This window comes from Myotis davidii, unplaced genomic scaffold (assembly GCF_000327345.1).
Source record: "Myotis davidii unplaced genomic scaffold, ASM32734v1 scaffold173, whole genome shotgun sequence".
NCBI lineage: Eukaryota > Metazoa > Chordata > Mammalia > Chiroptera > Vespertilionidae > Myotis > Myotis davidii.
In genome coordinates, this window is record NW_006286303.1 from 3045527 (window position 1) to 3068049 (window position 22523).

Sequence of the window (22523 nt, forward strand, 5' to 3'; positions counted from 1 at the left end):
AGTATATCAATGAGTTATCCTTACACATACCAAGTTGCAGTTTTGTGTTTTGCCTGGGGCATGTAAAGAAGCAGAATGGCTTGTTATGGGAATTTAAGGCCTAGTGGCAAGTCTTAATGCAAGGATGGCAAGTGATGCTGTGGGGGTAATAGGGCCTTAGGCACTCTTTCAGGCCCTCTCTGGCAGCATGCCTAGGACTGAGCAGGAGTTTGGAGGAATTGCAGCACCTTAGGGTGGCTTAGAGTTTCACTGAGTCTGCAGGTCTGCAGCATGGAGGAGCAGGTGTGAAGCCAGCCAGCCTGCTCTGCAGCCACACAGAATGTGGCCTTTTGCTCCTTGTGCCTGCAGAGGTAGCAGCACAAAGATGGACTCTGACTTTGCAGAGGTGTTTTAATTCAGCCCAAAAGTTGGATTTTCTAAAGACAATATGCATTTGACAGAGGGCCTTTTGTATGGAGTTACTGGGGACTCATTCAAAAATAACAGGGGCCCCAGTCTACAGAATAGTTTTGTCACTCTCAGCACAGCTCCAGTCTTCCACCTCCTACCAGTCGGCCCATTTATAGCAAATGAATAAGAAATTTAATCCCTGGTATTTCATAAAGAAGTCCTTTTATTTTTTGCTTTGGTTGTGGTTTGCTCTGAGTGTGCTTTTTTAATGGCAATGTTTAATAATGTTTATATTGCCTTTCACCTTTGACTAACTTTGCAGCTAAGTTTCAAGATGTGGTTTCACATCCAGTGTTTGCAGGCTGCTGCTCCCTCCTTTGAGACTGCTAACTCCGATTCTTAGAAGGTATTTAATTCATCTCCATCACTTCTGCTGGGGAAGGAAGCAGTCCAGGTGATAGTAGTTGGAGTAATAGTTAATATTTATGCAAGGCTATGTGATTTACTTCTATTATTCAATCTTTAAAACAACCTTATGAAGCAGAAGCTATTATTGTCTATTCTCAGATATAGGGGAAAGTGTTTCGCCCCAAATTAGTCCTCAGAAAATAGGGTATCCCCTTATGTTTGAGTCCTGACAAAGTCTGTCCTGTGGTGGGGATTACTCTATTTTAACCTTAAAGTAGTTTAAGTAATTGTCCCAGAATTATGAAAATAGGTGCCTGTGGTTTGGGATTGATTAATATTCAAGTATTTGTGGTATTATATCCATTTTATAGAAGAGGAAACTGAGACTTGGCGAAGTTAAATAACTTGCCCCAGATCACACAGCTAATAACTGGTACAGCCAGGATTCAAACCAGGCATGCAATCTTACTTCCATATCCTCATTATTAATCCTCCTCAGAGTCTTTCTTTCACTTTTAAAAAGGTTTCAATCTAGGGGATCGCTGATTTTTTTTTCCTTTTTGGTATTTCATTCTAAGAGCAGAGAAAACCAGAAAATGAGTATCTGTCCAATCTGGAGCCATGCCTTTATGGATAGCACTAGGACGCTCTAGTTCACCTTCTAAGCCACGGTGGCATGGGATTCCCTCGGTTACATCCTTGCCAGGTGATCACCCTGCCTCCCTTTGCCATTAGTGGAAAGTTTATTACGTCCCTCGTCAGTCTCTTACCTTGGTGCTACTTGTAGGAGTTCTTCCTCATATGGAGCTGAAATTGTCTAACAGAAAAGAGATCAACATTTACCTGTGTTTGTCTCATCTGATCTCCCCTGTCCTTCCCTCCCCTTCCTCTCTCCTTCCCAATAAATGTTTTATTTCAGAATAGTTTTAGATGTATAGAAAAGTTGCCAAGCTAATACAGAGATTTTTCTATATACCCCTCAGTGTATTGTTAACATCTTACATTGCTGTGGTACATTTGTCAAAACTAAGAAACCAACATTGGTCCATTGTGATTAAGTATAAACTCCAGACTTTATTCTGATTTCACTAGTTTTCCTCTAACGTCCTTTCTCTGTTCCATGATCCCAAATTACATTTAGTCATTCTGTTTTCTTAGTCTCATCTGGTGTATGATAGTTTTTCAGCCTTGTTTTTCATGACCTTGACAGTTTTGAAGAGTATTAGCCAGGCATTTTGTAGACTTTTTCTCAGGATTTATCTGATGTTTTGTCATGTGGTTTTGGGTTTGGGAGAATACAAAAATGAATGTCATTCTCATCACATCATGGTAGGGACACAATATCAATATGACTTATCACTGGAAATATTAACCTTGATCTTCTGGCTAAGGTCAAGTTACTCATCCCTCCCCTTTTTATACATGATTTTTTGAGAAGCAAGGCATGTGCATCCCACACTCATGAAGTGGGGATATTGCGCTCTGTCTCTAGGTGGGGGGTATTCGCATTAACTATTGGGACTTTTCTGTAAGGAAGATTTTTCTCTTCTCCTACATTTATTAATTAATGCACTCATTTGTATCAGTATGGCGTGATGCACATTTATTCTATACTTTGGATTATAATCCATTACAACTTAATTTTCTTGCTCAAATTGTTTCAGCTTTGGCCGCTGGGAGGTCTTCCAGTTATCTCCTGTGTCCTTTTGACTTGCCACCATTCTTTTGTGTTGTGTTTTTATTTTCAGGACTTCCTTTACTTTCAGGCACTGCAAGATCTCCCAGGTTCCTCTTGTATTTTCCCTGACTTATCCCTAGAATTAGCCATTTCTCCAAGGATCCCTGTTTCCTTTTATTTGAGAACTAGAGGCCTGGTGCATGGATTCGAGCACCAGTGGGGTCCCTCTGCCTGACCTGCGGGGACTGGGCCGAAACCGGCTCTCTGACATCCCCCAAGGGGTCCTGGATTGCGAGAGGGCACAGGCCAGGCCGAGGGACCCCACCAGTGCACGATTGGGGCTGGGGAGGGACCAGGGGAGGACTCCAGGGCGTGTCCGGCCCATCTAGCCCAGTTCCAATTAGCTGGACCCCAGCAGCAAGCTAATCTACTGGTTGGAGCATCTGCCCCTGGTGGTCAGTGCACGTCATAGCCACCGGTCGACCAGTCAAACGAATGGTTGGACACTTAGCATATCAGGCTTTTATTATATAGGATATTAGAAACTTAGATCTGACCACTGGGTTTGCTCATTGCTACTGGGGTGTCACTGCTTCTAGAACCTGCTAGTGGACAGAGTTAGGAAATGCGTTATGTATAGCAGTCCATGTCGCACACATGTCTGCAGTATTTCTGTATCTACATTTGCTTCCATAGTAAAGCTTTTTTTTTTTTTGAGCACTTTTATTTTACTGTATAACCAACAGTGAGAACATGATTTGCTGTCTTCTACTGGGGGAAGAAAGTGAAAATGGAGAACTTGACAAAAATAATTTAAGAGCTTAGCCATCTTCTTAGTATATCATGTCCATTTAGAAATAAAGAGATTATAAGAGGCTAAGGAACTAGATAGAGGAACAGTCAGGATTGGATTCAGAGGGTTTGAGATGGAGCCTCCTTACTTCCGATGCATCGCATGCCTCTTTCTCACTGATCAGTACTTTTGGCTTTGTATTCAACTCCATAATTAACTTCTTGGAATGCAGTGAGCAGATGAGAATGAAATTTTAGGAATTGGTGTGATCAGGTATTACCTAGCCAACGGAAGTCTGCTGGAGTGACACTACTAAGGGATTTTGCTCTCTAGCAAAACATATGTTAGATTTACAACTTGGGAGTGATGCTCTGATGGACAGATGTTAGTGAGTGAGTCTTTTCAAATGATTATGATGATTGTCCTACTGTTTTCATTTTAGAACTATCTCTTAAAAAATCCTTTTGTTCTGGGAGAGATTCATAGGCCTTTTGTAGGAAAGATACTTGATGTATACGCTTGCTTTTTAGAAATGGGATATACAACAATGAAGGAATCTGCTTAATGTCATCCAAGGAGTTGGAGATAGAGTAAGAAGTAAGAAAAAAAGAAAGAAAGGAAGAAAGAAAATACTGCAAACCCCACAGCCCTTCTTTTAACAGGCCAACAACACCTCCTTTCTTTTAAATTGCTTTTGGCAACTTGTAAAGCAAAGAAAGAATACTTGAAGGTTCCTCTCAAGAGAATCCTGAAGCTATAGAACAATTCTAGGATGCCTTCAAAACTTTCAGTGTTTCCTTTGAGAAGTGGGTGTGTTTATATTTGATGAATCCTGTCTTGTCACCATGTAACAGTAAAATCTCTGTTCTGTTCTTTACAGTTGTACTTTATTCATTCCAAAGACCATTTTATTTTGTGTGATACATTGTGAACATCCAAGATTTTTAGTGGAAATAAATGGCAACAGCTGTTTTCATGTACCAAATAATATAATTGTGAACCATAACCTTGACATGATACTAGTATATCCAAATTTTTCCAGGCATAGAAGTGACTTGACAAGAAAAGCTTGTTTTGGGTGGTCATCCCAATATAGAGTCATATTCTGCTGCTTGCCGCCAACTTCATTCAGAAGGAGAGAGATTTTCCTATATCTTTCTTTATTCCAATACTCCATATTCACATGGATTTTCCTCTTTAAAATAGTGCATGTTCACCTACATAAACCTACACCCTGAAGTCCCAGCTTCCTTTCCTGCTTTATTACTCTCTATTTTACATCATCTAATATATTTTATATTTTACTTCTTTAGCTTTTTAATTGTCTATTTCCCCCAACTAGACCTTAAGCTCTATGAGAGCAGGGGATTTGTTTTGTTCACTGCTGTATCCGCAGATCTAGAATAGTACCTGAGATAGAGTACATGCTTAATGAATACTTCTGAATGAATAATGTGAAAGTTGCAAGTTGTGATCATTTGTCCCCTGGTTTTAATTTAAGTACAAATAGTTAAGTTTTATTTTATAGAGTTATTTTATATTATAGATGAAATTAAATCACACTATTTAAAATGGGATTTATCTATTCACCCAAAATCTCAGAATCTGTACTACAAATGTGCATAGTGCTTTGGAAGTTACGCAGTTTACTGCAGTATTGCAATACTATTTTCACATGCGAGGAATTTTAAAATTCTCTTCTAACCACCACTCAAGAAATTGGTGGAAGAGCTAATAGCAAGAATGTTTTCAAGGTATTAGATGAATTACCTTCATACTAATCCAAAAATATCTTGAACCCCAAGTGACATTACCCAGTTTGATCCCTTATTCTATTCACCAGAATTAGGAGAAAATGGATTCTCATTATTATATTAAAAAAACAACACCTATTCAGGCTGATATTTACCAATATAGAGGATATTAAAAAGAATATGCTGCAAAAGCTGAGGTCATTCTTCTGAAGGAATATCAGCCCTCATTTGGATATATAGATACTGGCATGTTTTTATTTGTAATCATTTACTTTACAAATATGTTAATTTTACTTTAAATTTCTAGTGTCTGAAGTACTTGTATTTTTAATTTTGAAACTAGTGGACTCTGTTTAAGCAATATGTAAGATAATATAAAAGGGTCTACAACTTGACTACCTTATTTATAAAATAGATCTTTCGCCCTAGCCAGTTTTGCTCAGTGGATAGAGCATTGGCCTGCAGACGGAAACGTTCCAGGTTCTATTCCGGTCAAGGGCACATACCGCCTCGGTTGCAGGCTCGATCCCTGTGGGTGGGAGGCAACCAATTGATGTTGCTCTCTCACACTTGTTTCTCTTCTGTGTCCCTGCCCCGCCCTTCCACTCTCTCTAAAAATCAATGGAAAAATAACCTTGGGTGAGGATTAACAAAAAAAACACACTAGACTTTCAAAACAACTCTAAAGTCAGACTTCATGCAGTATTCTCTCCAGAATGAGACAAACAAATAAGAAGCAATCTAGACTGTGAACATCTAAGAGTTGTTTGCACCCTATGCGATGTAGTGCATAAATTACATCTTTGTACAAACGACGTATTTTCACATTACCACCTTTTATTTCAGAGCATCGGGGAGTCGACAATGCCTGTTGTGTTAAATCAGCTGCTGCCCATGATTAAGCCTTTGAATCAAAGGACCAACGATGACTACAGCCCAGAAGAGCTGTTGGTCCTCTTCATATACATTTATTCTGTCACTGGAGAGTTCACAGAGGACAAAGACCTGGCTGAAACAGAAGAAAAAGTGAAGAAAACACTGGCTCAAGTCTTATGTGAGGAGTCTGAGTTATCGCCTTTGCTGCAAAAAATCACAGGTGAGTGCTTAACAAAGATATGACATAAACATCGGTGATATAGAAAACAGGTTTAAAAATAAAAGCCATTTCAGCCCTGGCTGGTGTGGCTCGGTTGGAGCGTCGTCCCGTATACCAAGAGGTGGCAGGTTCAATTCCCGATCAGGGCATATACCCAGGTTGCAGGGGAGTCAACCGAGCAATGTTTCTCTCTCACATCGATGTTTCTCTCTCTCTCTTTGTCCCTTCCTCTCTCTAAAATCAATAATAAAATAAAAATTATAACAGCCATTTCAGAAAGAGGATGTAGCCATGTTTTTTGGAATGGTTTGGAATTTCATAAGGTCTGATGGATGCTAGCTAGCCTTTAGAATCAGAGGTTCGCACTGCAATATATTTTTTTCCAGTTGTGGGAGTGAAATGGCTTTCAGTGGCTTGTCGGAATTCATATTCCTTAGAGCCAGAGCCTTGTTAAATTAGCAAAATACTCATAGGGCATAACATCTTAAAAGAGAATATAAAATATGGTGCATCCTACTCAAAGGGTTTTTGTTGACATACTCTCTTTGGTATTGTCATTTCAAACTTAAAAAAGTTTTCCTAAGATATTACACAATGTTATAGGATTAAATAGTTGCCATAGTCCAGAATAGTTTCCTATTTTGATTTCTCATATTTCATTTTGAATCTGAATTAATTAATTAATACCCAAACATTCTAATAAAGTAGACTGTGTTAATTGGGGAGAAATGTAAAATTAAATATCATAAAATCTAACTTTTCACTTCTGGTAAGAACTGTGATATCACTGAGAGACATTTCATTTGTTTTATTTTATATCAAATTCAACATTTTTTATTTTCTGTAAAGATAATTTACAGAAATTAGTATGGACTGAGCCTGGTTCTGTTTGAAAGTCAGATGTTATTAAAACTTACCCATAAAACTTAAATGCTTTAAAAACATACCAAGTTTCCATTCACTAATGGGTGTGTGTGTAGACCTCTCCGTTCAGGAAGGCTCCGCTGAGGCAGCTGGTGTAACTTCCAGCTTTTCCTCCTGTCCCCTGTTGCGCCTCCCCGGGGTGCATCCAGATTGCTCCCGCGCATGTGTGTTCTCCTTCGTGCCCACCGCTGACCTTTCCTCTGTGTGGTTATGGAAAATGAAAGCCTGATGAGATGGAAACCGAATCAAGTTTCCACAGAAATGAGCTTAGTGTAGAACCTGTTTGCCAACTTAAAATCTACTTAAGGAAAACGTGTGGAATTTGTTCCCATTTCATTTAGGTACAGCACTAGACGTGATTACTTGTGTTTGGCTGTAGACAAGCATTGAAGCTTTAATATGGTTTATACAGTGCTAAGAACAGTGATTTGATTAAAGGTGAAATTGAATGCTACGAGAATTTAATTGGAGGTTATTCTTGAAATGTGTAATTTCAGAAACAGACAACAAAAATGGTGTGTTTTAGCTGAGGCTGTTTGGATAGCTTTTCTGTAGCATTAGTAGTTCCTTTATTATTTTGGGAATTGAAGTCATGCTGTACAAGTATTCATTTAATATTTGCTTGAGGTGTTTATTGACCTAGCATTTCATTCTTTATTAGTTTCTATATTTATGATTGCCCAGGATATTGCCTTTTCTTGCTTTTAACTGTGATTTCACATTTTAAAACACTTGTGTACATTCATGTTTGCATGAGGAAAATTTGTATGTGTAGTAGTTGAAGAATTAAAAATTTGTGGAATTTTAGTATGTTTAAAATTTCTAGAGATACCGTATTTCGTAATACTGAGTATACATTTCTCCCTGGATTAACTTTGCCTGTACAGCTTAAACTGGATGAATAAGATATGGTACTTAAATTGGACTCAAATGAACTTACCAGTGGAACACACATGCACTAATCAACCTCTGTGCACCCAAAAGGACTTGGCTTCTGAAGATAGACTTTGACTTTGCCGGTTAGACATCCCCTCGTTAAATAGGTTGTAAAGTGGTGTCCTGAGAAGTAGGGTTCATGTTTGCAGCTAGCTGCTGAGGAGAATGTGTAATCTGCATCCTATGATAACAGGTAACAGGGTGGTGTTGAGGCTGTCGTGACTCAGTCTTGTGGAATAGGATGGGATACCCCACTATGTACTGGAAGAATCGAATTGCTTTTAAATGTGCTTATTGTGGAATGAGGTTAGCCTGGCTTTTTACCATGAACTTGCCCACAGAGTTGTGCTTATGTTATTCCAAGTTAGTTTAGGCTTATTTGTTACTGGGTGGCAGAATTCATTTTATGCCTTGTGCACATTTTGTGGTTGATGATGAGTTGGTTAAAAAGTATTATTGAAAATAAGCAATGAGTCAATATAAGAATTCTGCTTTTTATAAAATGCTATAATTTTACTGCTCTTAACTGTTGATAGGATCAAGAGAGCAACACTGTTTCTGTGCTTAAAAACCTAAGCATGTTATCATCACCCAATTGCTGAGTGATAGAGCCAGGATTTGAATCCTGGTGTTCGGGATCTAGAACCCACGTCTTAAAACACAAAATTCTAAACCTGCTGCGACCTCACTTCCATAACCCCTGCATTTATAATATTCTCTAACTTAGACTTGCTTACACTTATTGTGTTAAGCCATGCATGCTCAACCATTCCTCTATGTTCTTGTTTTCTGAACAGTGAATTAACATTTGGTTAATATTTTAGATATTGTTGGTGCACTTGAATCTGTCTATAATAGCTACTTATAGACATTTCTGTATACCTTCCTATTTTTATACATGTATCCTCTTTGTTTCTGCATTGCTATAAAGAAATTAAATGATCATTTCTAGTCATTGGAATCTATTGGTTGTCTAGCTTTACTAAAACAGGATTAAGCAAACTTAATTTTTTTGTTTCAGTAATATCTCTTGACAATACTTTGTATGTAAAATTCATATTTCCTTTTATATGTTAAATATGTAATTTAATTTTGACAATTTCTTTTCTTTTTCCCTATTCTTCCCTTTATGGAAAGGACAATGAGAAATTGTAACTGGCAAATCAAAACAAAACTTCAGCATGGTCAATGGCAATCTACTACTTTCTTTTTAATAGATACTTTTTGGGAGAGTGGTAGGCAAAAACTCTCTTTTTCTACTCACACAAAATAACAAGGGCTGGCTCTCTGGGTGTCAGTGATGGGAGCTGAAGAAAGAAAATTGGTGTGTCCTAAATAGGTCCTTTAATGTTGTCCTTTCTCAGCCTTGCTAACTTCAAAGAGGCTATCATATCAGTTTCCATATACATTAGTGTTTGCATGGCAGTCACAAGAGAAAACAAAGGAAAACCATTTGAACTCTCTGCAGAGAATGAACTCAAAATGCGAATTTTAAAGATCTGTACAGACTTGAAATGGCGTCCTACAAGAAAGCATAGGGCTCAGAGGCAGAAATCCTTGTGTTAGGATCCTCTGCCATTTCCTAGCAGTGTGTATTATCGGACAAATCATCCATCTTTGATAATAATAAACGAGTGCCCTATTGATCACTCAGGATTTTGTCAAGAATAAAACAGTGTTTTGTGTGTGAGCTAATTTTTGATCCATGTAGTATTGTTAATAGCTCATCCCCCCCCTTGATATTATTATTTTGATAGCATCTAGTTGTCATATAGGGTAGTGCATTGTGATGCACACAGGCAGTGGGAATGTTTGCATAGTATACTGAGGTAAATAGGCAGGACTCTTGTGGACAGAGGCAACTAGCCCTGGGGGTTCTGGCCATTCCAGGCTTTACCCAGTTGACCTGTGAACTGAAGTGAAACAACAGCTTGGCACACCTGGAACCTATTAGGGGCAAATCAGTGTGCTAAGATTGGTTGGTCAGAAGGCTCTGGAATCAGAAGCAAAGACAAACAAAACTTGCATATGGATTTTAATATCCCAAACTATTTTGGAAAAATTTCTTTTTGGTAAACAATTTTTATATTATTCATTGACTTATTTCCCCCAATTTTTATACTATCTTTAAAGAAAAGGTCAATAGGGGTTTTATGTATTTAGTGACCTTTAGAGTAAAGCTAGGGAATTAATGATTTAAGGTATCTAAAAATTATGTGGCTCAGATAGAGCTATAATAATACCATAGAAACTGTAAGTTATATTTGTTAGACTCTTCTTTTACTTCCTGTTTTTAACTTGAGATTATCAGTTACTGTATTATCGCATTAGGATTGCACCTGGATATATGGAATGGAAAATTTACCAAATTAGCTTAACAAAGAGGGACTTATTTTTCTCAACAGGGAGTTCAAAGACAGCCAGCAGGACTCTTTCTGGATTCTTTCTCCCTCTCTCCTTTCCCTCCCTTCCTTCCTCCTTGAAGGCATGGTTTTGTCATCATGGTCCTAAGATGGGCACTTTTTCTTGACATATTGTATCCATGCTTCAGTCAAGAGGTGAGAAAGGATGAAAGTAAAAGGCGTATAGTAGCTTTGCCAGTGTTGCTCAATGGTTGAGCATCAACCCATGGACCAGGAGATCACAGTTCGATTCCCCAATGGGGCACATGCCTGGGTTGCGGCCTTGATCTCCAGTAGGGGAAAATTGATGATTTTCTCTCATCATTGATGTTTCTATCTTTCTCTCCCTCTCCCTTACTCTCTCTGAAATCAATTTTTAAAAAAAGGCATATAGTAGTGCACTCTCCTTTTTTATATTAGGAAAACAATACTCTTTCTGTAAGTCCTACCCAAAAGACTTGCATCATTGGCTAGAACTGGGTTTCATGATCACTTCTGGCTATAGGAGAATCTGATGGGTGTTTTTAACTGGGCATCTGTTTGTCATGAACAAAATCAGGGTTCTGTTGGAAGAAAAAGGGTGAGAATGGACATTAGGTAAGAAACTTGTATTTGCTGCAGTTATCATTATAGGCTCCCGTGACAGAGGAAATTCTGAGGCAAAATAATATCCTCTGGAGTGATGCCCAATATTGTTATATAATATTGAAATGTCCTTTAAAAGCATTTACTGAAATGATATGCTATTGGGTGCTAGTATCACCGGACATATCACAGATAGTTTCAACTATGAATGTTTATTGAACCACATGCGTATACCTAACGTTATTCTAAGCATAAAACCTTTGGGGGCAGTGGTAGTAGAGTGTAAAAGCTCTGAGCACAGGATTTGGAGTCAGGTGGACCTGAGGTCTGGTTCTGACCCTGGATCTCAATAATTGTGCGATTATGAGTAGGTCATTTAACGTTATCAATTTTCAGTTTCCTCATAAATAAAATGGAGATAGTAATAATACCAAACTCATGGGATAAAATAATCCAAGTACTTGGTACAGACCCTGGTGCCTAATGCGTCATCTGTATATGTTATCTTTCATCATTATTTTTATCATTATTGTTATTTTATTGTTGTCATCACCAATATTTTCATCAGGTAATCTCTTTTCAAATATCTTTTGGTCATTTTAGAGATAACACAGAAAATAGTACAAAACAACATAATATTATACAAAATATAACTAAGCATCCAAATGTATGAATTTTAATGCTATGATGACTTCGTATTAAATGACATCTATGAACAGTGAATTTCAGCTTACTGAATCGTGTCTGTCAAATAGAATCCTATATAGACAAGGATTGGGGAAATATCAGGTAATAATAGCATTATAACATCTGACAATCCTAGATAATACTGTAGTGTTCAAAGAATTTTCATATACAGTATCTGTTTTGCTAGGAAAAGAATATATAATTTTGAGCCCATAAACTCAAGTCTACAAAATGTACCCCAAATCTGAGCTCAACTGAGATATATCTATAATGCTGAGTTCTCTTTGAGATAATTTATTCACAAATATACTACTAGTATTTTAAACATGGTTTGGGGGAGAATATAAAATTGTATCTACATTTGGAAATAGTGAAGTTGCATTTTTCACTGTGTTCACATTTTTCCACGGCAGTTCCCTCTCTAATAAACCTTTCGTTTTTAGGTAATACCTAGGTACATTCTTGGGAGGTCCTGTAGTTGCCTGGGTTTATGATATGTGTAAGGACTCACACGCATATATTATTATGATTTATGGTTGAAAAGGTTCTCGATAATTATCTAGGCTATTTACTTTGCACATGCGAAATCAAGGCTGTCTTGCCTCAAATCACCACCCAAGAGCCTGTTCAATACAAGCATGGAACTGGACTGTGTCTCCTGGTTCCCAGTAGAATTCTTTTTACTGGACCAGTGAGTCCCAAGCTCGGACTCATGGACCCCTGGGAAAAATAAAACTTAGAGCAAAAGGTTCACTGCTCCACGTGTGCTTTATACATCATCCATAAACTAAGTATTATTCATCACATATGAATATGCAAATATTTGTGGTGCTATTGTGATTTACAATATATAAATTCATTTAAAGATATTGCTGAGGTTATAGAATTTTTCCTTTGTATCTTTCAATTGACAGATACCAAAAGCATAATTACATGGTATCCCCATACTTTATAAATGTTTGAAACCATGGGTTGCAATAGGAGTTTCAAATTCAAATGCATACAAGGACCAGCAAGTAATATAAGTAAAATGGGTTAGGTTTTAGAAAAACAGCTGTGAAAATACAATAATAATTAGCCAAGGATATTCAGTCTTAAAGAAGAAGGCAATAGGGAATGGTGTGGACTGTGTCAAACTGGGGATTCTTTAATTATTGCCAGGAGAGCATAAACCTGATGTGGCCACTCTATCAATAAATCAGACCGTGGCCAGTGTTGCTCAGTTGGTTGGTGTCACACCATGCACCAAAGGTTGCTGGTTTGATTCCCAGCCAGGGCACCAATAGTCAGCAGATGGATCGGAGGGAAAAAAAAGAAAAGAGAAGAGAAGAGAAGAAAGAGAAATCAGAAATCTGAATTTTTAAATTTAAAATTAGCCAATTTTAAGAAATTGGCTCATTTTCTAAAGCACTGTATGAGTCAAAAGGTGTTACTAAAGGCCAGAATTCAGCTTGTGGGTCTCCAGGTTGTAATTTTTATACGAGATACTGCCTCAGGTATCGATTACGAAGGAAAGTCTTTGAATCTCTACTCTAGGACTTACTAGAAATCTGAAGGATCTCCAGGCAGATGAAATGATACTCTACAGTTTTATCAGAAACCATAGGAAGGGACCTAGTGACCTCCTTTTTTGACTTCTTTTAACTAAAGGGAAAAAAAAATCACTTTTGTTTAAATGTTAATCTGGCATAAATTTACCGGTGAGACAGCATAGGTTTTCTTTCCAAATAGATTCTGTAAAGATACCATCTAAGTGGAAGTAGATTTCTCACAGAACTCTGTTTACTGGACAGAAAATTCTAGGAGGCAGTTTGAGTTTAATAAAAGGAAGAAAATAAAGCCAGCCAAAAAGTCCGACTCATCCCCATGAGGAGCTTCCCACCACAAGGAGCAGACACTGGGACGTAGGCATTGGCAGGAATTGTACTAAAATGTGAAGAGTTGAATTTTAAGGAAGGGATGGTACCTAAGTTCTCAAATTCTGTGGATGGTATTTTTCTAGCTAGATCTGTAGCTGTGCTTCCTTAGCTATGTAATGCCCAAAACTTTGGCTTAAAATAATGGCCGGATTCTTATTACTCTCACTGGAATAATCAGAACTTCACACTGATTTAGATAAAAATCTATAAATTACCATGATTTTTAACATCATATTGCATTTTTAAAGTATTGATTTTGAGCCATTTTGTTTCCTAAGCTTTTGCTTCTCTATTCCTGCTCACTTGTCCATGGCCCTGTGCCCTGTCCACATTAACCACATATAACAACGAGGAAAGGCAGGTCCCGTTTGGAAATTAGCATTCTTAAGGACACTGGGAAGGAACTCGTAGTCTAGTGAGCTCTCAGCTGGAGTTCACTTGCATTCCCAGATAGATGTCTAACAGACTAGAGTCTCTTTATCAACTTCAGATGAGGAAGGAGTTGAGCATTTGTTTTCAATAGGTTGTGCAAGGCAGCTCATGATATTTTAAGTTCTGCTTTACAATGGAAAACATGTATGCACCCTTATCCATATAAAACAAAGCCAAATTCTATAGCCAAGGGTAAAAACCTATTGCAATAATTTGTTTATGACAGCTTTCTTCTTTTGAAAAGTTCAAGTAATCATAGACCATATAAAATTATGATTGCTCTTCGTGGCTGCCACTTTATTATACAACCTTGCATCTCCATTAGCACAAGACATAGACACTTTGTTTATTATGTTAGTAGAGGTGTGTCTTTCAAACAAAGCTTTTTTCATAGTTGGCCAAGTACTTTTCCTAGCCTTGTAGAAAGTTAGTGTTCTTAGTAAAATATGAAGTACTTCCAAACAGAGAATTGTAAAAGATGAGGAGCTAATACGAATTTCTCCTTGTATGCTTCCTTTTACTCTACAACCTCTGCATTCTTTGCTCACCTCACAGCTTTCCCTCAGTAATTCATCACATTCAGAATATGCACTTCTGCAGATTTTTGCTCCTAAGGGCACTATTCCGATTGAAAAACGGTTTTCAAGATTTCACAAATCTTTCCCTCGAGAAGTTGTTCTTTAGATCGTGAGCATTCCTATTGGCTTGGCAATGACAAGGCTGGTGGTGTGGTAAGTGGAAGAGTGATCCTAAAGTGCATCACCACTCTTCATGTTACCCACACTTGAACGAAAGCTTTAGCTCATTAGAGTAAGTGACAGTGTACAAAAGCATGACTGTAGAATCCACACACTCCGCTGAAGGGAAGACTGTATCATCTCTTGTTCTAATTTGTGGGCTTTCAGTTATTGTGGCATTCAGAACTAGACTTTTTATTAGGAATACACCTTCACTTCACATTTCAGATTTCTTGTTTCAGGGCTCCCAAAGCAAAACAAAACAAAAACCATACTGTTGTTTTCCATTATGGTTTGCAACACTGTTTGGTATAAATAGGGTCTATTTTTTTCCTCTAGATTTCTAAGATTTCTGCTGGAAACTCTGATGAAGAACATATGTCTGCCCTAAATCACTCCCATGAGAAATGTTGGAACTGTTACATTTAGTTTTACTGTCCAGCATATTAAAGTAGTTCACCACAGCACATATTACAAAAAGCTATATCAAGTGAAGTTTAAAATATTTAGTTCATATTTAAAATATATCACAAACTGTGAAGACAGATATTTAGAGCTGCCTATTACGGTGGCAAACTAGTTAAGTAATTTTGCTAACATATTAAGGGGTCACTACAAATTGCTTTCTCAAGTACTTAATTTTTCCATGGCACATCATTATAACGTCATTCTTAACTAAGACACTGGAATGGATCTTTTTGCACTGATATTTTTATGTGCAAAATGCATAAGACATACTGTCTATATCACTTAATTTTGTGTCTACACCCATAATTGTATGGGTGACAGAGATTAATTATTGCTGATTCTTAACTGCATATTAGATGTTACATAAATGTCTCAGTCAAGAAAAAGAAGAAATGGATTGCATAGCAGGGGTCCTCAAACTTTTTAAACAGGGGGCCAGTTCACTGTCCCTCAGACCGTTGGAGGGCCAGACTATAGTTTAAAAAATAAAAGCTATGAACAAATTCCTATGCACACTGCACATATCTTATTTTGAAGTAAAAAAACAAAACGGGAACAAATACAATATTTGTATTTGCATGTGGCGGGCGAGCCGTAGTTTGAGGACCCCTGGAATACAGGGTAGTTTTCTTAACCACACAGCGATAGGCCAGAAAGGAGAGATGGGGTCTGGTTGAAAAGTGGGGAGGGGGCCTTATATCTACTAAATATGCCCCTCGATCTGTCACCCGAATGTAAGTCACTTAGCTTCCTTCAATCTCAGGATCCTCCTCATAAAATAGGAGTCGCTTTAAGTTAAGGTCCCTTTTTTCTCTTCCATTCTATGGTTCTAGTTCGATATGCTTGTTATTTTAACCCGAGTCAGTATACTTCCTTCCCTATTTTTAAATCAGCTCTTCTTCAATACCCCTCTGTCTTTTTCAGGATGCCTCTGTCCTCCCAGGAGGTAAACAATGGAGTCATTGACTCAACTTCACCCCCTGTAGCCCATCTCTATTTCCTTGGAGATTCTGTTTACATCTCTCCAAAGATGCTTCTTTATCCTCAGGCACACACTGGCCCATGGACTTCTCTCAGCATCCCTGACTCCACACCTACCCACTCATTCATCCTGCCTACTGATGGATGCCAGCCTAACATTCTTAAATTTCGTTTTACATGTTATTACCTATACTTTAATGTTTTTCCTCCACTATTACAGTCATATCTTCTCATTGTAGAAAATTTGGAAATGTAAAGAACAGTGTAGAGGCCATATATAAATTTCATTTTATTGAGTACCTATGAAAAACAGATATTTGCTGCTTATGGTCTTCTTCTTTTTTTCTACCGAATTATTTATTTTATTCTTTTTTTATATTTCTTTATTGATTTCAGAGAGGAAGAGAGAAGGAGAGAGAAATAGAAAAATCAATGATGAGAGAGAATCATTGATCGGCTGCCTCCTGCACACCCCCCACTGGGGATCAAGCCATAACCCAGGCTTGTGCCCTTGGCCAGAATCGAACCTGGGACCCTTCAGTCCGCAGGCTGACGCTCTATCCACTGAGCCAAGCCTGCTTGGGCTATTTTATTCTTAGTAATTTAAAATCAGAGCACTTGGGTTATTAAGGTGATTAATAGTCAGATATTCTGCTCATGTTTTCCATGTTGGAATTTGCCTTTCACATTTGCTCATATGGGAAGTCCAGAGACATAGCTGTATTTAGGAGAGTTGGGGCAGGGGCTCCAACAATATGATCAGGACTCTGGATCCCAGATTTTCTGCCTTCTAAGTATGACCTCATTCTTTCCTATCACAACTGCCTCTGTGTGACCTCTCATCTTTCCTGCCATTCCTGGTTTATGTCATTCCAGATTAGCAACCCAGGGGAAAAAATAATCTTTTTTCTTCTAGGGGTTGTAGACCAATCCTAGGAAATGAAGCTGACTTTCAGTCACTGTTGCCAGGAGAAATAAGGTCCCTTTGACCAAGAAGAGTTGTGAGTGTTCACCACCCAAGGTCAAGTCTCTTTTCATCATCATATATTTGATCCCCTTTATGCAAATATACAGATGATGTATTATAACACTAGGAACATATATAAATTTATTAACCAATGTCACCCCAATAACTTCAATAAAATTTAAAATAAATAAACTAATTTTTTAAAAAAATATATTTCATTGATTTTTTTACAGAGAGGAAGAGGAGGGATAGAGAGTTAGAAACATCGATGAGAGAGAAACATCGACCAGTTGCCTCCTGCACACCTCCTACTGGGGATGTGCCCGCAACCAAGGTACATGCCCTTGACCGGAATCGAACCTGGGACCCTTGAGTCCGCAGGCCGACGCTCTATCCACTGAGCCAAACCAGTCAGGGCTAATTAATTTTTTTAAAGGATGAATAATGAGCCCCCTCACTGTTGTGTGGCAGCAAACAGGAAGGGGTGGGGCAGGGATCTGAAGCAATGGACAGTGAGTTGTGACTCACAGCCTATCCTTGCCACTTAGAATAGGGGTAGGAGTGATTCCACAATGGAAGGGATACTAGCATACAAAAGTGAGATATGTCCACCATGAGGACATTCACTAATCAACCAGTTTTATATCTTTACATTAAAAAAATACATCTTTCCTTTCTTGAGTTTAATATTATAACTGTAAATGGATGAGGGTGTCATTGACACCTGAGTAACTGCTTCAAGAGCAGGTATGTGTAGTCCTAAAATAACTGTCTGGAATTTTCGCGAATGTTAGAAAACAGCTTCGGAGCAACTGTCCATTGAAGTAATTCTTAGAACTAAAGCTGCTCTCACCATGTGGATGTCCCTCAACACTCAAGTCGCAGTAACTGTGCCTGTCATGCAGAGTTGCGTAATTATACACAATCCTTTGACTATAAGCTTTAGAAGGGCAGGGACTGTCATTTGGATGGATTTTAAAGCTCCCTTCATGTTTGTATGTTCCTTAAAATATTTTTAGTCAGATTTCCCCGATTATAGAAATCTTACTTGCTTATTGTAGAATACTTGAAAGACCTTTTGCTCTTTAACAAACACAGAAAAAAAAATAAAATTTACCCACGAGCCTACCACTCAGGGAAAACCACTGTCAGTATTTTGATGTATATTTGATGATCTACTGATAAGTAGAAACTCAGATCCCATATATGCTTCCCAAGTGAAGGTTTCAGGCGGGATATTGTGTTTTAAATGTGTCCACAGTTTCTCTAGTAACGTCATAGTGCTGGAATAAAGAGGCACAGGTTTATTGTCATCATCAAGGTTTTAAAGCTAATATTGGAAAGGAAGTTGCCGAGCATGTTAGTGCTGAATCTGTGTTCCAGGTTCTAGGAGACATTATCCTCAAAAGTAAAATCAGAATATAAAGCAGGATCCACTAAGCCTAAAAGGAGGACCATTAGGACCTTAGGTAGGAGGAAAATCATTTAGGGATAAGCAGTTCAGGTACTAAAATTGCAGCAGAAGAGAATTAAAAAGAGACACAAAGGGCCCTAGGCTTTGACTTATATTATTTTATTATGTGAGAATAAAAGAATAACATTTGAAAAGCCAGAAGGAGAACATATGTGTACAACAACAGTGATATCTCCGTGTATTTTAAAATGTAGTTCTAAAGGTAACCAAGGATGTAATTCCCACAGAAGCCTGACATTTCTGCCTTCGTGCATTGCCTGTTTATTCTGTTCTTAGCACCTGGACTGAATTGGTCCCAAACGGAATTGTAATTTTCACCAAACTGTTTATAAAATGAAGCCCCTTCTTTTTTTGTTTCTTTTTTCATTTTAAATACAAGACATATGCCTGCACCTTTTCGTCAGGCTCTTGAGTTGTTGCCAACCCGACAGAGAACCATCTGGAATAGAAACTGAGATGGTGCAGTGTTCATGAACCGTTTACATTTTCCAACGTGCAAAATGGATAGGGTTTTAATTTTTGAAGCTGTGGTTTTGTCCAAACTACACTCTGAAATAATTGGACTCTTTATTTCCTTATTTTTGTTGTGGTGGTTAAGAAAAAATAATGAAATCCGATCTTTTTTTTTTTTTTTAATGCAGTGATGTCAGATTCAGAGTTTCTATTTGGTACAAATCACCACCTTGCAAAGAATTCAATCTTTGGCCAAGAAAGGTTTTTCTTTCCTGGTTAAAATATGATTGGATACTTTTTAACTGGGAATACACACCCTTTCTGTCAAAGTACAGGCACGATGTGCCAAGTAAACAATAACGCTAGTCGTAGTTCACAGTGTTTTGGTCACCTCTTTGATGTACAAGAAGTGAAGTACATGTTTTCATCTATTAAACAAAGTCAGAACACTTTAAATGTTGTTCCAGAAACAAATCACACAGCATCAATTTATTCTGTAATTGTATCTTTAATATTATTTGTAAACTTTAATCTATTGCTTGCTATCCCCGTTCCCTCTTCCTCCTTCCTCCCTCCTAATCTCACACTTCTGTGAGAAAACCAGTCACCTTGGGAGTTGCACACCATATTCTTGATTATTTCAAGTTGTTTTCCCTGAGAACTGCAGAAGCCCAGACAAAAATGACATCATCAGAGATGAGTCCAGCCTTTTATTTTAGAGAGGGATATTAATGACTTTTGACTTTAGAGTGATTATAGCATTTCAGAGCAGCAGCCCTTCCAGATATTAGAATGGAAGTGTTGAAGCTGTTATATGTCCGGGCAGCTCTGCACAGAGCTTAGAACAGAACAAAAACCACCAGGGTGTATTTGTTGGAGCTTTTTGGTAGGGTGGAACAAATCAAAATCAAAATATCCAATATCTAATTACTTCCTTATTGTTATTATCTTTATAGTTCTTTCTTGAGCCAATTTATGCCTACATGTATTTTAAATTCAGATTCAATATATGAAAAATCAGGGGAAAATTCTGGGAACATACATAGATTTACTGGCCTTTTTTATTAAAGGACATGGCTCTTGTTTTGCAGTGAAAAACAGTGTTTTGCTTAAAATAATAGAATAGCAAAAATGGACATGATCAGGCTGAAAAAAATCTGGGTCATTCCTCTCCAGGGTGGGAGGAACTAGAAGTTGTTGCCAAATAGTGTGCTACACCCACGCGTCCTGTGTCTGGACAAAATGACGCACCCTTTGCACTAGACTGCACAGGCGTGAACAGCGTCATTTTTCTATGTTCACCTTCTCACTCCGGAGGCCTTTTTATTCTCTCGTGTCCTTTGTTCCAGCCACAGGCCTTCCAGTTCCTTAAGCACCTTGCACTCCCGCCACACTTGAGGTCCTTGCACAAGTAGTTCTCTCCAACTCCCTACCGCCCCCCCCCCCAATAATCCCCTTTGGAGCTCAGTTCAGACCACACTTCCTGGGGTTGGCCCCCTCTGACTCTCCATACTAGCTCAGCTCCCCGCAAGCCCATCAGGTGCGGAAAGTGAACAGTTTATTGTGTATTTGTGTGATAATTTGATTAGTGCCTGCCTTCCCTCCCAGACCATAAACTCCCTGAGTTTTGCTCACCATTGTATCTCAAGCCCTGCTCATGCTTGGGGGCATGTGGAAGGCTCTTGATAAGTATTTATTGAGTGAATGAGGGAATCAGAAAGTTCCAACTCTGCTTCAGTGTTAATATGACACTCTGCAACATGGCAAATACGTTGCAGCTTTACCAGAGGAACTTTTTGTGGCCTAAAATGAATGAGAAAATTGCATAATGCTAGTGAAGGAAAAGGAGAATGAAAAAGGCTTTAAATCCAGGCAAATAATACGTTTAATAACCCTTCTGTTTTTCTCCCCAGGGTTTAAATAATTTTATTTTCATCCCTACAAAAAAGTATTTTCCAATATTACTATTTTCTACCCCTAATATACATCCCTGCCCACACCCCCATTCTTATCTGTAAAACTCTCACCTTCATTAAGATGCAGCTCAAAATGTCACTGCCTTTCTTATTCCCTCTCTAATCATCCCAGCCTGAAGTGAACCCTGTGCCTCAGTATTGATCTGTGAAAATCCTAGGGCACCTACATAGTATTTGTGTTGTATCAGTTGCTTGATATTTGTACATGTATGTTCTCCCTAGTTGGTGATCTTGGACAAGTCACTTAACCTCTCTTCACCTCCACTACTCCATCTTTAAATGGGGACATAATAGTACCCATCTCGGGGGATTGCCCCATGTAGCACTTAGCTGTGTATAGCTACTACTGTTGTTTGTTACATCTTCTATTACATCAAGCTCCTGTGGGCGGCAACCATATATTATTCACCTTTATATTCCTGGCTTTCAATTTAGAATTATGGTGCTGAATGAAGGTAGGGATAAATACTGGGTTTTGACATTTTCATGATGTTCTTCACTTTATTCTTAGACTAGGTTGAATGGAGGCTAGGTTGAGAGTTGGACAGTTTTGGGGGTCTGGAACTAGTTCTGAGATGTTTAAATGGTAAGAGAAGAATTTGATCATGATTACTATTTTCTGTAAAATCTTCTTACTTTGTAAAACTGTTTGCTGTATTGCAGAAAACTATTTCTTCTACTCCTGATAAGCCAGATGCTACAAACAAGACGTCATCACCTAGGCAGTAAATCTAGGTGTTCTTCCCCTGTGCCACTTAGAAAATAAATTAAATTTGACACTCTCATTGTTCTTTCACACATACATATCTGGAATTGAAATATTCTGTTAACTTCATAAGAAAAGGACATTAAGCTACACATAGGTGAGATGAACTTAACTTTCTTATACTTCTTTTCTCTGAAGAAAATCTTACAGGTTGGGTTATCACCTGACCCTCAGCTTTCGTGAGTCCAGCCATGGGAGGTTGGGTTGTCAGACGCCAGTGCATTTGCCTACATGGCAAGAAGAGCCCTGATAGACTTGTTCTCTCTCTTTCTCAAATACTAGCGCCATGCTCCCAGCAAACCACCGGGCACTAATAGATTTAATATTTATTTTTACCAAAAATATCTGGACACAGCATCAAAGCCATCTTGTGAGATGATCTAGCTCACTGGGCTCATAGCCTAAAAGACACAGTGACATGTTGGGCCCTCTAATAGGACGCAGCCTTCCAGGCAATGTTCTGTTCTACTAAGCTCATCACGGGGCATATGGAGCCTTTGGTCTCCAGCTCCCAGGATGGGGATTCTTATTTCATTTATTTATTTATTTTTAATTTCTTAACTGCATTTTTAAAATTTACTCAGAGCCATATTAAACATAGGATTTCACTGTACTTCCCATCCACTCTATGTAATCCAGTTACCAAAGGTTTTGGTTAACATTTCAGTAATGTAACACATTGAACTGCAATGTGAGG

General features: G+C 38.2%; 1 protein-coding gene across 1 annotated transcript in view; it reads left to right on the forward strand.

The window, feature by feature from the left end:
- SCFD2 (sec1 family domain containing 2) overlaps nucleotides 1-22523 on the forward strand; it is a 327218-nt gene that overhangs the window by 102258 nt on the left and 202437 nt on the right. The window contains exon 5 of the mRNA XM_006757824.2: nucleotides 5870-6119. Within this exon, the coding sequence (XP_006757887.1) occupies nucleotides 5870-6119 (250 nt within the window). The remainder of the gene's footprint in view (nucleotides 1-5869; nucleotides 6120-22523) is intronic.